Source organism: Heteronotia binoei, chromosome 2 (genome assembly GCF_032191835.1).
Source record: "Heteronotia binoei isolate CCM8104 ecotype False Entrance Well chromosome 2, APGP_CSIRO_Hbin_v1, whole genome shotgun sequence".
NCBI lineage: Eukaryota > Metazoa > Chordata > Lepidosauria > Squamata > Gekkonidae > Heteronotia > Heteronotia binoei.
The window spans coordinates 113,184,900-113,200,749 of NC_083224.1; the positions used below are offsets into that span (position 1 = coordinate 113,184,900).

General features: G+C 40.4%; 1 protein-coding gene across 2 annotated transcripts; it reads right to left on the reverse strand.

Annotated features, from left to right (window-relative positions):
* Positions 1-4,010: 4,010 nt before the first annotated feature.
* On the reverse strand, positions 4,011-9,732 carry LDLRAD1 (low density lipoprotein receptor class A domain containing 1). 2 transcript variants are annotated; one of them, XM_060233320.1, is made up of 4 exons: positions 9,548-9,732; positions 5,977-6,114; positions 5,094-5,222; positions 4,011-4,280 (listed from the first exon to the last, which is right to left on the reverse strand). In XM_060233320.1, exons 1-4 carry the CDS (start codon positions 9,666-9,668, stop codon positions 4,132-4,134), a joined length of 537 nt encoding a protein of 178 aa, XP_060089303.1. In that variant the 5' UTR covers positions 9,669-9,732; the 3' UTR covers positions 4,011-4,131. The 2 variants fall into 2 exon arrangements, with proteins under 2 accessions (XP_060089303.1, XP_060089304.1); XM_060233321.1 differs by having other exon boundaries at positions 4,092-4,198.
* Positions 9,733-15,850: the final 6,118 nt, after the last annotated feature.

Here is a 15,850-nt window from a genome sequence, read left to right on the forward strand (position 1 = left end):
AATCTTTCGGGCTCAAGTGCCGTGTTCTACTGGAGAAAGATTTCCTTCCAGACGTTTCGTTCTCCGCTGCGCAGAACATCCTCAGTGGCGTTGCAGCCGGAGCAGGCGCTCTGACCTTCTTGGCTGCTGTGCATTGAGCGCACAGCAGCCAAGAAGGTCAGAGCGCCTGCTCCGGCTGCAACGCCACTGAGGATGTTCTCCGTAGCTGAACATATTATATTTATGAATCACCCAATCCCTGCTACTGCAGGGCTCTAGGCAATGCACACACAGTTCCACAGGGCCTGCTGTGCGCTCAATGCACAGCAGCCAAGAAGGTCAGAGCGCCTGCTCCGGCTGCAACGCCACTGAGGATGTTCTGCACAGCGGAGAACGAAACGTCTGGAAGGAAAACTTTCTCCAGTAGAACACGGCACTTGAGCTCGAAAGATTCTACAAACCCTAATGATGTTACCAGCCGTGAAAACCTGAAATCTTTGATAATCAGTGTTATGACTATTCATATAACACTGATTCATTGGCTAGTTGTTAACATCCTCCTCCCCTTAAAGTAACAGATAGGTCACCTGAGATCTATAACAAAAGCCCACCAGTTGAGGACCCCTGAGGAATCACAGGAGAGGAGGGACAATCTGGAAGTCCTCCTTCATTCAGGCTCCTCTAATCTCTAGGAGGAGAGATAAGGCTCCCACCCCCCTTACCTGATAACTGACTGTAACATTCTGTTGGAACATATTATATTTATGAATCACCCAATCCCTGCTACTGCAGGGCTCTAGGCAATGCACACACAGTTCCACAGGGCCTGCAAAACGGCACTTTTCCACCACGCTTTTTCATAATGACATCTACAGCAATGAATTGGGCCCAGAAACACCACCAGTGGCTTGTCTGGAACCTCCAGAAGTTTAAAAATTGACCAGTCTGATTACCACCACTAATATCTTGTTGTTTGGATACATCAAATTAGCACCAGATGTTTTAAATGTTTTAATGTTTTTATATTTAATATTGTTTATATTTACTGTTAAATGGTTGGGCATGCTATTGCTGACCCTCATATTGTTAGCCGCCCTGAGCCTGCCATGGCGGGGAGGGTGGGATATAAATTAAATAAATAAATATGTAAAACCACAGCAAAACATATTAGAAGCAAGTTTCAGGACATAGTAATCCAATGGCGAATAATAAATAACTCCAATCCTGACTGCCAACTACATTCACAGGCAGGGAGGAAGAGGACAAAAAAGTGGAAAAAATAAAGAATCTTCAAGAGGTTATTAAAATCTGAAAGTCATATCTGAGAATTTTTAAAGTATACATTTTATTTCAAACATTTTTAATGTGGCCTTTCCATCCAATCAGGATCCACAAGGTGGCAAACATTAGACACATTAACATTTAAACAATAAAAATATTTTTAAAATTGTAAAATGCAGTTAAAAACATACAAACAGTACTAGGAGGATCAATAATCATAATTGGGTGTATGCCAGACAAACAAAACTGCACCTGCTGGTGAAAGACAATGACAGAGCGAGACAGATGAATCTCTCTAGGGAGAGAGTCCCAACATTTCTGAAGTTGCCATCTGCTTAGCTTCAGGGCCTCTGAAGATGACCGGAGTGTATGGTGAAGGTGGTCCTATTGGTCCCAGGCTGTACAGGGCTTTAAACAGCAGTAATCTAATCTAGATTTTATCAGGACCAGCACCACAGTGGCAATTTTTATGTTCTTATGTTATGTTCACCCGGTTTTTTGGCCACTGTGTGACACAGTGTTGGATTGGATGGGCCATTGGCCTGATCCAAAATGGCTTCTCTTATGTTATGTTCACCCAGTTTTTTTGGCCACTGTGTGACACAGAGTGTTGGACTGGATGGGCCATTGGCCTGATCCAACATGGCTTCTCTTATGTTCTTACCAGCATCCTGAATTGAGCCTGGACGCAAATTGGAAGCCACTATAGATGGCACAATCCTGAAGTGATATAGTTTCTATGACTTAGTCCAGTCAAAACTCTGGCTGCAGCATTCTGCACCAATTGTAACTTCCTAACTGTCTTCAAGGGCAGCCGCATGTAAAGTGTATTGCAGTAATCTAATCTAGATGTTATCAGGACCAGCACCACAGTGGCAATTTTTTTTTTGCCCAGACCTTGTGTGTGGGAGGTTCAGGTTTGCCACTTTTCATTATCCACATGGACTCTAATATTTACTGTGAGATACAGCAATCAAAACATAGACTTTATCTTTCCTTGTATTACACAAGTACTTTGATGAGCCACTAGTATTGGGTAATTCTATCATCACCTTTCTCTCTTCAGCAATAACCTTGCAAACACATTTTAGCCTTTCCTCTGGCAATATAAACGACAGAATCCAAGATGCAGCTTATAAACAAAGTCATATTAAATGGTGAAGCCTTCCATTTTAGGTTGGCATAACTGGGGATTATCTTATTTATCAACTTCATGGAGTATGTTACGCCAAGATCCACATCATGAGCTTCAGAGCTGAGTTGGGGCTCTAACCATATTTTCTCACACCCTACTTTTATTCATTTCCCCCATTCTATAGACCTGCAAAAAGTGCACTTGTAATAGTTAAGCAGGTCACTTGATGAGGATCTGTACAGAAATACAGATTTGGCTATTTTATGTTGCACAGCGTTGATGTATAACTTGGTTTAAATGTATTGGTATAGGATTTTTTTTCCTTTTGGTTGCAGCATTAACTTTCTCCAAATGTACTATTTGGTATTCTGCCAAGGAGACACATGTTGATAGGATATACAAAAATCATACTAAACAACTTCAGTCACAATAAGAGTTCAATGGTATCTTAAAAATTAATGGAATTTGTTGTGGCATAACATTCCTTGGTCCAGAGACAAAGTAGGCTGTGGCTCAAGAAACTTATGCCAGAAGAGGTTTGTTTGTCTTAAAGTCACGATGTTTGGGTTACTTAAACAATGATGTACTTAATAACTAGTAAGCACAATGTCTTCTATCTGCCCTCCAAGAGCATTTAATACTTCCGTAGTCTGATGTGCTGCAAAGTAACAAGTATTTGCTTATGCAATTAATTAATAGCTTGTAAATGTTTACTTATTGCACCATCAATATTGCCTGACTACAAGCAAATCCATTTTTGTCTGATAGGCTATGGTGGGAACAATCTGGTTATTGGATACATACAATACTTGTTCCATTACATAAGACCAAGTTTACAGTCCTTCTCTAGATACAAGTATGAGTCACACAAAACTTTTAAAACAGCTGTATCCTAGCTACAAATACCAACAAAATGTGTCAGTTTACATAACAGATGCAACTACTAATTTAGGGTCAAATTACTTGCATAAGGACAAGAATTTCAAATACAACAATCTTTTTGTTTGCCATGCAAAGCAAAACGTTAATAAGATGGGTACAAGGACTATTGCTTGAATTCAGCATCATGAAATGAATGGAGGTGTCCCAGTGTATCAAATACCAAAGAAACTGTCATCACACATTGACCGTGAAAGGACTGCTATAATTGCACTTAAAAAACTGATCCCAAGCACCCAAGAATCCACAGACAATTGTGGGAAAGGGCAGTGAGTAGGAAGCATAACCAGCAAAGTATAATCAATCACAGTTGATTGTCACTGATCTCATAATGCCAGAAATAAGATGTTGACTAGTATGCTGCGAGTACTGGTGCAGCAGGCACTCATAGAATCAGGTTATGACTGCAAGAATGGATGTTGCTCGATATATTATCCTTCCTAATAATCTTTTTTCCCCCCGTTCCTGTCATTAAGATTTTAAGAATCAAGATTTTGCAGGGTCCACATTACAAACCAGCAACTGATCCAACTCTGTGAGATTCATAAAGCCATATTCCTTCTCCCTTGACATCAAGCCCATGTAGTGTTCCCAGGAGCCAATAAAGTTTATAAGTAGTACCTCTTACACTCACTCACACAAAGCAGTTCAAATAATCATGGTAGCACAAGGAGCAGTGTTCCGCTTTCCCCATAAAAATCTGGCCCAACCCCTTCTGAAATTAATGGAGGTTGCACAGCAGTCGTATTTGATGGATTATTCCCATTCTCTTCTGAGAATTTCCAGTCCCGGGCTGCTTACCTCAAGCAGACATATTCATCAGACCAGTCCAAACAGTGCTGTACTCCATCTCTGCAAAGACTCCTGGGAATGCAGGCACAGTATTCATGGAAGACTGCCATGGTGCATCTCCACCACTGAGGGCCACAAGGAGGACAACTGGCCCCTGACATGAAAAAAAAAGTAACCAATGTACTGTTTCCCTCCCTAAAGTTACCCTGCAGCCTTATATTGGCCAAAAATGACCATCTTGCAAAACAGTCCTAAACCTCCATTATTTCTCAGAAGGCCATTTTAATTGGCTACTACAACTACTATTTAATATGAAATAAAATCTGGAGTGTACTGGTGTTAACACAGACTACAAAAAGTACATCAGAGCAGCAGCAAGCCAATTTGATTTCTATGGGGGAAAGAAATTAGGCACTGAACATGAAACAATATTTCACCAAATTCTCATGAAGACATTGAACCAAGGTTACTGTATTCTGCTGAAGTTATCCTTTCATTCTTTCAACAGCCTCCTCTCAAATTCTGCCTCCAGAGATCACTTTTAAACATTTCTTAGCAACTAGATATTATTGGAAAACTCTCAGTCTGCATACAGAATAAGGGAAGCAGAACACGTTGTTATAATACCAAGAGCTGCTACAGGTAGTGGAAGGAAATGCCAGGTAGCAGTTCCTTTTGTGTGCCTTCAGCAGTGAGAAAGTGGTACAGAGCACCTAGAGCTTGTTGCAGTCCTTGAAAGAGGCAGGTCCTTCCCTATTCATTAAACATGAAAATGCAGAATATAAATGAAAATATTCTCTGTAAGTTAAGAAAGTAGGCAAGAAATGAACACCACCCTACCAGACCATCTGCCCAGCACATCTCATGTATCACTGCCTTGAGCCTGCTTCGGCTGGGAGGGCAGGATATAAGCCAAATAAATAAATAACATAAAACAGTTTGCATGCCTTATAAAGAAGGAACTTACAGGTCCCTGTTTCATCAGAGCAATCTCCACAGTCATTCATCCTATCACATCTTTTGTCAGCATAGATCCAAAACCTGGGGTTGCCACAATAAAATATGAGGTGTCCTGGAAGGCTGTTGGGCAAATCACCTACAAGAAGAGAAACCTAAGTATATTAAGCCATCCTAGCATGGTGTTTAATATGCAGTAGGACAAAATATCAGTAATTTAAAATGTACTAATTATTCATCAGTCTTATTAGTAATAATTTATGTGGATTCTTATCATAAAACAGCTTAAATTTGTTCACCTGTTTTAAAAGCAAGTTTATAAATGTTTTGGTTATCTGAAGGGAATTATTCCTATCATTTTGTAAGTGGTAAATGACAGGCAGCCAGTGATGATGTAACTCACACTATTTTGTTATGTCAACTTAATCTCTCCACAGTGCAGTCTTTTGCTTTAAAAGAGCTTTGCCATGTTTTATTTTAATTACAAGGATGATGCTATGAGACCTGCAAAGGTAGGCAGATGTTGAAGTATTTAAGTTCTGTGAAAACAGGAGCTGAAGTAGTTCACATCCTAATGGGAAAAAAGTCTTATGGTTATGTTGATCTCTTAACAGATAATACTGCTTCATTCTATAACTGTCACTGAGGTTGGAATTATCAGCTGATGAGGAATTCATTTTCTTGCTTGCTGTCTTCACTACTCACATACAAGAGCTGCAGCAATTAACCGCTTACACTTGACAAAAGCAGAAGACCCTCAAGTTTTCTATTTTTCTCTCTGAGTGCCTTTGCTATGGTGTGACACCTTATAAAACTTCTGAGAAATATTGGGGAGCAAATGGGCAAGTGACATGGGCCAGCTATGAGAAGACAGAGTGAAGTATGAGTCTTACTGCATAATGACTCTTGCTCATCCTCCCCATTTGCACAGTTTCTTCGGTGATCACAGACCTGGCTGGCAGGAATGCAGGCCTCTCTGTCATCACATAAAAAGCCCGTCTGATTAATGGTGGTAACACACAAGCGATTCACTGAGGAGAGATTTTGAAAAAAAATTGATACAAATAGACATTTTGCAGATCTCATCAATCAACTCGCCACCAACCCTTGTAACAAATCCTACAGATGTAGCCAAAAAATAGGATAATGTAACACCTTAAAGTCTTAACAAATTTAGTGTGACATAAGCATTAATGGAGCACAAGGTTTAATGGAACTCACTTCATCAGGAGCACGAAGTGTTACCTGGCAATAGGTGACAAACTTCTATATATTGCGTTTTAACCCCACCCCTCCTCTAGAGAGCTCAAAGTGGCTCACCTTGTTCTTCTTTTCTGCATTTTATCCTCACAGTTTCCTTGTGATACAGGCTAGGCAGAAAGGCCATGTCCAAGGCCATGAAGGTATGTAATAGCCAAAACCTTAATCTGAGCCTAGTTAACTGATGGGCAATCAGCTGAGTGACAACAGAATGGGAGTAATACATGTGGCTCTGTCTGTCTAGATTTTGATAATAGCTGCAGCATTCTGCACCAACTGGAGCTTCCAAACGGATTTTGAAGGGAGATAAATGTGCAGTGCATTATAGTAGTCTGCACTTGATGTTGCTGTGGCATAGATCCAGGATCAAAGTTGAGGGCCATTTTTGGGGCTAGCCTGGTAAAAAGTGCTTTTTGCTGCTATGTTAACTTGCTTCTCCAGTAATAAAGTTGGATCCAGTATATCCTCAAAGCTCTTAAGTAGGTCAGCTGAACTTCATCAAAAGTGAGGAGCATAAAAGGTCCTTCAAGATCTCCACCTAGAAGGTACTTTCATTCACTGCTGGTGGTCCTGCCCAGTTGTGAAATCTTTTTGGACTGTGATTTTGACAAAAATCAAAACTATCACGGGTTATGACTTACCTTCAAAACTGGGACTTATTTTACTGGATTGCTTGACTGGCTTTTCAATCACTGCACTGAGCAAATCTTTGATATCTTCACTACTTGCTGCTGCCAAAATGGTTCTAGCCCAGTTTTGGAGATCTCCAAATTCCCCATCCTTAAAACTTTGGTTTGCAAAAATCTGGGAGGTATATGCTATGGATAAGACTGAAGATAGTTTGAAACCTATAATGGACTCAGATAGTGACAGCTCCCCAATCTACAAATGGTTGCCTTTTTCTAGAATGTTCCTTTTGCAAAAATCTGGGAGGTATATGCTATGGATAAGACTGAAGATAGTTTGAAACCTATAACAGACTCAGATAGTGACAACTCCCCAATCTACAAATGGTTGCCTTTTTCTAGAATTTTCTTTTGCCCATTCAGATTCCTTAAAGTCGAATATTCCCTGCAGATATTATGATATTATTAATCTAATGTAAGAGAAGTTGTTTTGACATTGGCTTTGTATTAACTTGATAATCTCGCTGCCAGTTGAGTTTATGTTTTGTTTTTGTTTATTAGATTGTTTGTCTTTCTTGACTTTCTATGAATTGTCTCTGACTATATGGTCATTGATTATTCTGAAACTGCTTTTATTGGTTTTAATAAAATGTTAAATTAAAAAAAAAAAGATCTCCACCTTCTCAACCAGCATTACCTCTGCCTTTTCAGGGTTTAATTTCAGCTTGTTCACTCTTAGTCAATTTACCATAATAGCCAGAACCACGTAGAATAAATTTCAGACTTTGAAAGCTACAAAACATGATCAAATATTACACACATATCTTTATTAAAACTCTTAATACTTCCTTTGCACAGAAAGATAAAATGCATATGTAAGCACTTTAAAATGCTAGACCAGGGGTGGCCAACGGTAGCTCTCCAGATGTTTTTTGCCTACAACTCCCATCAGCCACAGCCATTGGCCATGCTGGCTGGGGCTGATGGGAGTTGTAGGCAAAAAAACATCTGGAGAGCTACTGTTGGCCACCCCTGCGCTAGACCATACACTTGACCATGCTAGAAGGAGACTTTAAAAAAAAACAGAAGATGGGAATAACAGTCCCCATAAGATTAGCATAGGGAAATCACTAACTACTGTTTGCATTATTATGCATCTCTCTTTGCCTTGACACCAAGGTTAGTAAATACAGTTCCTACAAGAGCTTTGAAACTAAGGGGGAATCTTGCACTTCCTCTTTAATTCCGCCCCTCCTTCCAGTGGCTCCCTCTGCTCTTGTGCTCTCTCTTTCCCTGCTCTAGGTCTCTGAGTGACCTCTGTGGTGGAGAAGAGCTTGCAAAGATGCCTATTTTCCCCTCCTTCTCCACTTCACACATGGCAGAAATAGTCACCTACCTATGGGTCAGCACCCAGAAGCTGACTGAGGTCCCACACTTACTTGAGGGTAAGCCTGTATTTAATTCCTCCTCAAACTCTGGGAGCCACAAAATATGTGTGAAAGAGCTGCATCTGGCTCCTGAGCCACAGTTTGGCCAGCCCTGAGCTGTACCAACTGAGGGCAGCACTTCATGCATCTGATGAAATGGACTCAAGTCAACAAAATCTTATACCATAAGAAATCTGTCAGTCTTTTATTGTACATCTCCTAGAGTGCAGCATTAGCTGGGATATGGAATAATAATAATAATAGCAGTACTACAGGACTCCTTTTGGTTTATGTAGACTGTACAAGACAGTGTTTTTTGCAAGTAATCCAGATTTAATATAAAATACTACTTGACACATCTAATATTTATCAACCTAGAATATCTTATGTTCTTTTGTCTCTTTGTTAAAGAATGAAAACTGTTTAATATGAACAATAAAAAGGTGTGTTGAAAGGACAACACATCCTACAATACATTTTTACTTCCCAGAAGGTACCAATATGACAGCAGAAATTCTACATTGGGACAGATCAGTCCACTTCTCCCGTTTCACATGCTTTCAAACTGTCCATGCAGACTGTCCATATGAAGATAACTGCCTGGATACAGTAAGCCAGTGATCACACTGAGACTTCCTGCTGGTGACTTGCATGAGTCCATTTTCTTAAGCTGCTATGCTCACATGATTTGCAGCAGAGATGCAGTACTGCATTAGACTTTCTCTTGTGGCTACATCCATGGCAATGCTCTACTTAGAGAATGCTGGAACTCTGAACCAGCCCTTGTGCACACTATGAAATATGCAATGGAACTATGGTAAAATGCAGTCATATACAAGTTTCACTAGGTTATAGATATTTTTCAGGGAGCAGAACATAACATAAAATGGAATGGTAACAGAATGATGCCACAAATGTTGTAGGTGTTTCACTGTGCAATAACACTAAAACATCAGAACCCACACTTTATGAACTGTTCACTGCCAGACCTCTTGAAAAAGGCTTCTTGCCTGCCCTTCATTTGTCCTCCTAATTTGTCCCCCCAATCAAAAACTAGACACCGAACATTTGACATGTTGAATGTGTTGCTGCAATTATTCCTTGCAAATGGCTTAATGATAATAATTTTTCAAAAGCTAGCATTGACTGACCTGGTGTAGATGGAGGGATTCCAATAGTAGCAATCAATACAATGATAACAGTTATGATGCCAACTATAAGCAGAGCGACAGCAGAGATACAGATGCATCGTCGGGTACAAGGGATGCACATGGAGTCATCCTTGCAGCAGCCTGGTAGATCACAAGTAAAGTATCTGTTACAAAGAGAAGACTTTAGACCAGGGGTGTCAAACATGTGGTCTGAGGGCTGGATCAGGCCCCTGGAAGGGTCCTATCAGGCCTGCAAGCAACTGGCTGTCACCTGCTTCCTTCTCCCTCTCTCTTGCTTCCTTCTGCATCACAGCTTGCTTTGCCAGGCTTCCTCAATCACACAGGAGCTATGGAGCAAAGCCTCTATTTTCTCTATTGGGTGAGGCTCCTCCCTTGGGGAGGAAGGGGGGGGAGGGATAGCTTGCTTTCTCAGTAGTGCTACCTGTTCCATGTGCAGGGCTGGAGAGACAAGCACAAATTAAAAGTCTCAATGTGTGGATGAGATGATGGTGTACGGAGGAAAGGTTTAAGTTTGTTAGACACTGGGATGTTTTCTGGAACAAGCGGGAGATGTACAAAGGAGACGGTCTCCACTTGCCCCCAGATGGAACCAGGCTGCTGGCGCTTAAAATCAAAAAGGTGGCAGAGCAGTTTTTAAACTAAATCTTGGGCAGTCTTCACAGTGGAGGACGGTAATCAGTGGAGTGCCGCAGAGCTCAGTACTGGGTCCCATGCTCTTTAACTTGTTCATAAATGATTTGGAGTTGAGAGTAAGCAGTGAAGTGGCCAAGTTTGCAGATGACACTAAATTGTTCAGGGTGGTGAGAACCAGAGAGGATTGTGAGGAACTCCAAAAGGATCTGTTGAGGCTGGGTGAGTGGGCGTCAACGTGGCAGATGAGGTTCAATGTGGCCAAGTGCAAAGTAATGCACATTGGGGCCAAGAATCCCAGCTACAAATACAAGTTGATGGGGTGTGAACTGGCAGAGACTGACCAAGAGAGAGATCTTGGGGTCGTGGTAGATAACTCACTGAAAATGTCAAGACAGTGTGCGGTTGCAATAAAAAAGGCCAATGCCATGCTGGGAATTATTAGGAAGGGAATTGAAAACAAATCAGCCAGTATCATAATGCCCCTGTATAAATCGATGGTGCGGTCTCATTTGGAATACTGTGTGCAATTCTGGTTACCGCACCTCAAAAAGGATAGCATTGGGAAAAGTGCAGAAAAGGGCAACTAGAATGATTAAAGGTTTGGAACACTTAGCCTAAGAAGAAAGGTTAAAATGCTTGGGGCTCTTTAGCTTGGAGAAACGTTGACTGCAGGGTGACATGATAGAGGTTTACAAGATTATGCATGGGATGGAGAAGGTAGAGAAAGAAGTACTTTTCTCTCTTTCTCACAATACATGAACTCATGGGCATTCCATGAAATTGCTGAACAGTTGGGTTAGAATGGATAAAAGGAGGTACTTCTTCACCCAAAGGGTGATTAACATGTGGAATTTACTGCCATAGGAGGTGGTAGCAGCTACAAGCATAGCCAGCTTCAAGAGGGTGTTAGATAAAAATATGGAGCAGAGGTCCATCATTGGCTATTAGCCACAGTATGTGTGTGTGTGTATTTATTGTGTGTGTGTATATATTTATTATAAATAAATAAAATTTTTGGCCACTGTGTGACACAGAGTGTTGGACTGGATGGGCCATTGGCCTGATCCAACATGGCTTCTCTTATGTTCTTTGCCAGGCTCTCTCAATCGCACAGCAGAGCCAACTGAGCTAAGCCTCTCTTTCTTCTATTGGCCAAGGTTCCTCAGAGTAAGAGTTGTCAGAGACTGTTAAATAAACAAAATATTGTAAGAGTGGTAATGTTTTAAGCATGTTTTATATTAAGCTTTTTAAAAAAAAATTGTGTTTGCCTGTGTCCTTTATAAAGTTTATATTTCAACTACCTGGCATTACAGTTTATGACACACAAAGTCCCATTTATGTCAGATCCAGCCCTTGTGACAAATGAGTTTGACACCCCTGCTTTAGACCAACTTCAAGTAAAACCTCACATGGATTTTGAAGGAAAAATTCACAATCAAGATGTTTCCTTCTTCTAATTCCTCTTACTATTCCTTCAGGGAAAATCACATAACATCACCCCATATAACTACTACCTGTGCCTAGCAAAGATTAGAAAATTCACTTTAACCTGACCCAGAAATACCTATTTTCTACAATATATACTACCCCCTGGATCATGGTCCGCCAATCTTTTTGAGCCTGCAGTCACGCTTGGAATTCAGACACTGGATGGTGGGTGAAACTTCAAAATGGCTACCATAAGAGGCAGAGTCAACCACAAAATTTCATTGAGTGAGGTCATGCTTAACTCTAATATTTACTCTTCAATATTTCAGGCAGAAGCTCGAACAGAATAGCTTATAAAAATAACATTGTTTAAAAATATTTTCATGCATACATTTTCAGTCATATAGTGAAAATCCTTGTGCTGTGATGTCAGCTGCTGCTGCTGAAGCAACTTCTTAAAAATCAACACAGCCAATCAGAAGCCATGCTGGGCAAAAGTCCCACCTGGCCCTGCTCATTTTCTAAAAATACTTGGCAAGTGCCAGGAAAGGTGTCTGTGGGCACCGCAGCACCCACAGAAATCAAGTTGGGGATAGGGCATGCAGCGCAGGACTCTGCCACGGAGGTCCCTGCAATGTGGACTTATGGCTGTGTTAGTTCCAGCAGGCGAGGTTATGCGGCGGTACTCAGGATTGGGCTGCCCAAGGCTTAGCGTGGCACTTACAGACTTGTTTTCCTTATCTCTGAACAACAATATTGGGTGGGGAGCAGTACTAGATATATGGGTTATGATCTGAGGCATCTAATATTCTGAGGGCATGATTTCCTAAATCTTTTTATTTTAGAAAGTATTATCTGTGGAAGTCAAACCGTGCAAACATCTCCCCCTTGCCTTTCAACCCTCCAGTAGAAATCCATCACTATCATCCACACACAGCCAAGATATATCATTAGTCCATTTTGTGAAGCTGCCACGGAGGGAGGATTAGATCTTAGCAGCTGTTTTTTACCCTTCACCAATCCCTCTCCCCTCTCTCCCACAAGAGCTCATATTTGCCTTTAGAGTCTCAAAAACCATCACTGCCATCCTTTTACGAGATATTTAAGAATTAGTTCTATCAAGAAATACCACAGTCTTTTTTTCTAAAATCTTTCTACTAGAAAATGTCTACTGTGAAAAGTTGTAGACAGAAATGAACAAATTGATCTGAAACAGTGAAGTAAACACTCCTGCTAAGTTCCACACTATTGTCATACACACAGACCCTGCTCTATAATTTAAATGGAGGTGGTAAATCCTTGACAAATACTGCAACTAAAGTATAACGATTAAATTAAGGTACATTTCATGATGTTTCTGGACGGTTCTGGATCTCCTGCACAGAGAATGCTACTTTTCAGTGAATGAAAGGCATTCTGTTTATTTTTTCCATATTTATCCATAATTAGCCAATTTTTAGACCAAACTATAAAAACACAAGATGGTAATTTATATGTATATTACATTCTTAAAATATTTCCATTATTTTGTATTTTTTGAACATGCCTTTGTGTCCATTATTTATATATTACAGAAATATTTTGAAGGAATACTTGTCCCACAATTACCTCTTGTAGCAGTGAAGATCGATTTTCTTGAGCCCAGTGAAGCTGCATCAATATTCTGTACTTAACAAAAAATAAAATTCAAAACTTAGGGTACAGAAAAAAATCCGTAAGACAACACACAAATATATGCTGCCTCTTAACTTACACACAAGTTAAATTTACCGCATCCTATCTGATTGCAGAAGGAATGTCACCACACAGTGAAATTTTAAATATTTTAATTCCACCCCTCCCCCCCATTTTGGTGAAACATACAGATAATATTCTTCCATTTGAGATCTGTGTTTCTCTTGTTATTTGTAGCAACCAACTGAAGCCAGCATTTTAAGAACTCAGTGGCTAATCATATTAAAAGCAATAATCACAAATCACTCCTCAAAGGTGACGAATGATATTATTACCTGGGGATGAGTTCTATTCATTTTTCTTCTACTCACTGCAAAGTAATAAAGATAACTGTTGTGACAAGTCTTCCATCAGTGTTCAAACTTTGCTGCAAGGTATAGCAAGAGCTCCTTTGAAACTGCCTTGGTTTATTAGAAGACCAAACTACTAAATGCATTCCTGAGGTGGGGTTACCTGGTTACTAAGGAGAAACAGACAAGAGTCATTCTAATCTCAGTCATTACTATGATAAAGGAAGTCAATGTGAACACACATGAAACCACATCAAATGTCCCTATGCTTAAGGACACAAATGATGGAGGAATAAGTAATCACATCCTGACTTCAATAGAAGTGAAACAGATATACTACTGATGAATACTTTCAGATTTATAGGAAAGTGATTGGACATTTCATGTTATTCTTTAATTTTCTGGTATAAATACTTCTCCCTTGAGTTTGTTTTCACTAACCTGAATTAGAAACGATTGGGCTTTAAAAGAGATTAGCACAATGATTAAAAATTGATTTCTGCCTTCTGTTCATGTCTATTTATTATAGGAGGAACAGCACAGCACACACAAGACTTGTGGCATCAGAATGCTACAAGTTAAGGGCCCATAAAGAATGCTACAAGTTAAGGGCTCATGGGAGCTAGCAAAAGCAATTGAGAAATTTGCCCATAGTACAACTGTGAAAATAATGAGCTTCCTTCAAATTTAACTCAGCACTGGATTGCAATTGTCCTACAGCACTGGTTGCTGAACAGCAAGTTGCTTACTACTCTCTATCCCCAGAGCTGCAGGATATTCTTCTCTTCACCACGCTATGTGAGGAGGGAAAATTAGGTTTGGGCACACCTCCTTGCATTGCATTTATCTCTTGCTGATGCCAGGATACCTTTGCATCATTGTGATCTGATCCCCTTCATCACTAATTGTTCAAACAAGGATAGGGGGAGAAGAGGAACATGTGAGACTGGAGGAAATACTCCTCCGCCCCCCCAGCAGTTACCTCTCCCACAGACACTTACCTTCAGAGCTCTTTAAAGCTTATATTATCTGGACAGAGAAGGGGGAGATGCATGCCTCACAGCATTTGTCCACTAGTAATTTCTCTTCCTCCAGTACACTAGTGCGGGTCAGGCCTCAACAAGTTCAGTTCTTACACTCATTTCCATTGAAGTGCCCTCAATATTTTGTGGCTTTTGGACACACTGAGCATGTTCTCTTCTAATTAGGTCATGTTGTGAATTTCAAATTACTGACATATCTAGGAAGGCTCTAGAGCAGGGGTGGCCAATGGTAACTCTCCAGATGTTTTTGCCTACAACTCCCATCAGCCCCAGCCATTGGCCATGCTGGCTGGGGCTGATGGGAGTTGTAGGTAAAAAACATCTGGAGGGCTACCATTGGCCATCCCTGCTCTAGAGTATGCAAGCTTCTATTGTGCTTATGGGTGACCCCACTTCACTGTGTTACAGATAGACATGGCATAACCTGCTAGGACTAATATGAGCAATAATATTGATCTGGGTGCTATATACTCGTTACACATTTCTTTTAGTTGAGGCAGTGAGTGAGCAAAGTCCTATAACTCTTGGTCTCCCCTACCTGTCATCAGCACCGCTCAGAATCTGTCCATCACAGCATTCTCCATGTTGGTACCCGTTACTTTTGTGATTTTTAAATTTCTGCATTTGTATCGATGTGACATTGTTTTATTGTCATGACTATGTGACACTGAAACTTGCCCTGAGTCCACTTGTGGGAAGGGTGAGATATAAATCAAATCAAATCAAAATACATAGGTAGTCTGATTGTTAAACAGGAATACAACTTGGCTAACCAGATTACACACCGGAGCCAAAATATTAAGTCTCGTTTAAAAAAAACCCACACTCTGTGATTGGGTTACACCCATTACACAGACACAACATAGCTGGCTGATTAAACTTCAGGGGCTGTAAAGAGCAGTTTGAGATAGGTTTGTGGTTTTATATCAGAAGTGAGAGCTACAGTATGTCACAGAAGTGAGTACTCCCCCTCACCTTTTGTAAATATTTAAGTATATCTTTCCATGTGACAACATCGAAGAAATGACACTTGGCTACAACGTAAAGTAGTGAGTCTACAGCTTGTATAACAGTGTAAATGTGCTGTCCCCTCAAAATTACGCAACACCTAGCCATTAATGTCTAAACTGCTGGCAACAAAAGTGAGTACACCC

Excerpts from the sequence above, each read along its gene's own strand:
- LDLRAD1 (XM_060233320.1), bottom strand. The coding sequence starts at position 9,668 with ATGTGCATCCCTTGTACCCGACGATGCATCTGTATCTCTGCTGTCGCT. Across the intron at positions 5,223-5,976 it reads TGAGCAAGAGTCATTATGCA|GTGATTTGCCCAACAGCCTT; the intron begins GTAAGACTCATA and ends CTCTTCTTGTAG. Across the intron at positions 4,281-5,093 it reads CTCTGATGAAACAGGGACCT|GGGCCAGTTGTCCTCCTTGT; the intron begins GTAAGTTCCTTC and ends TTTTCATGTCAG.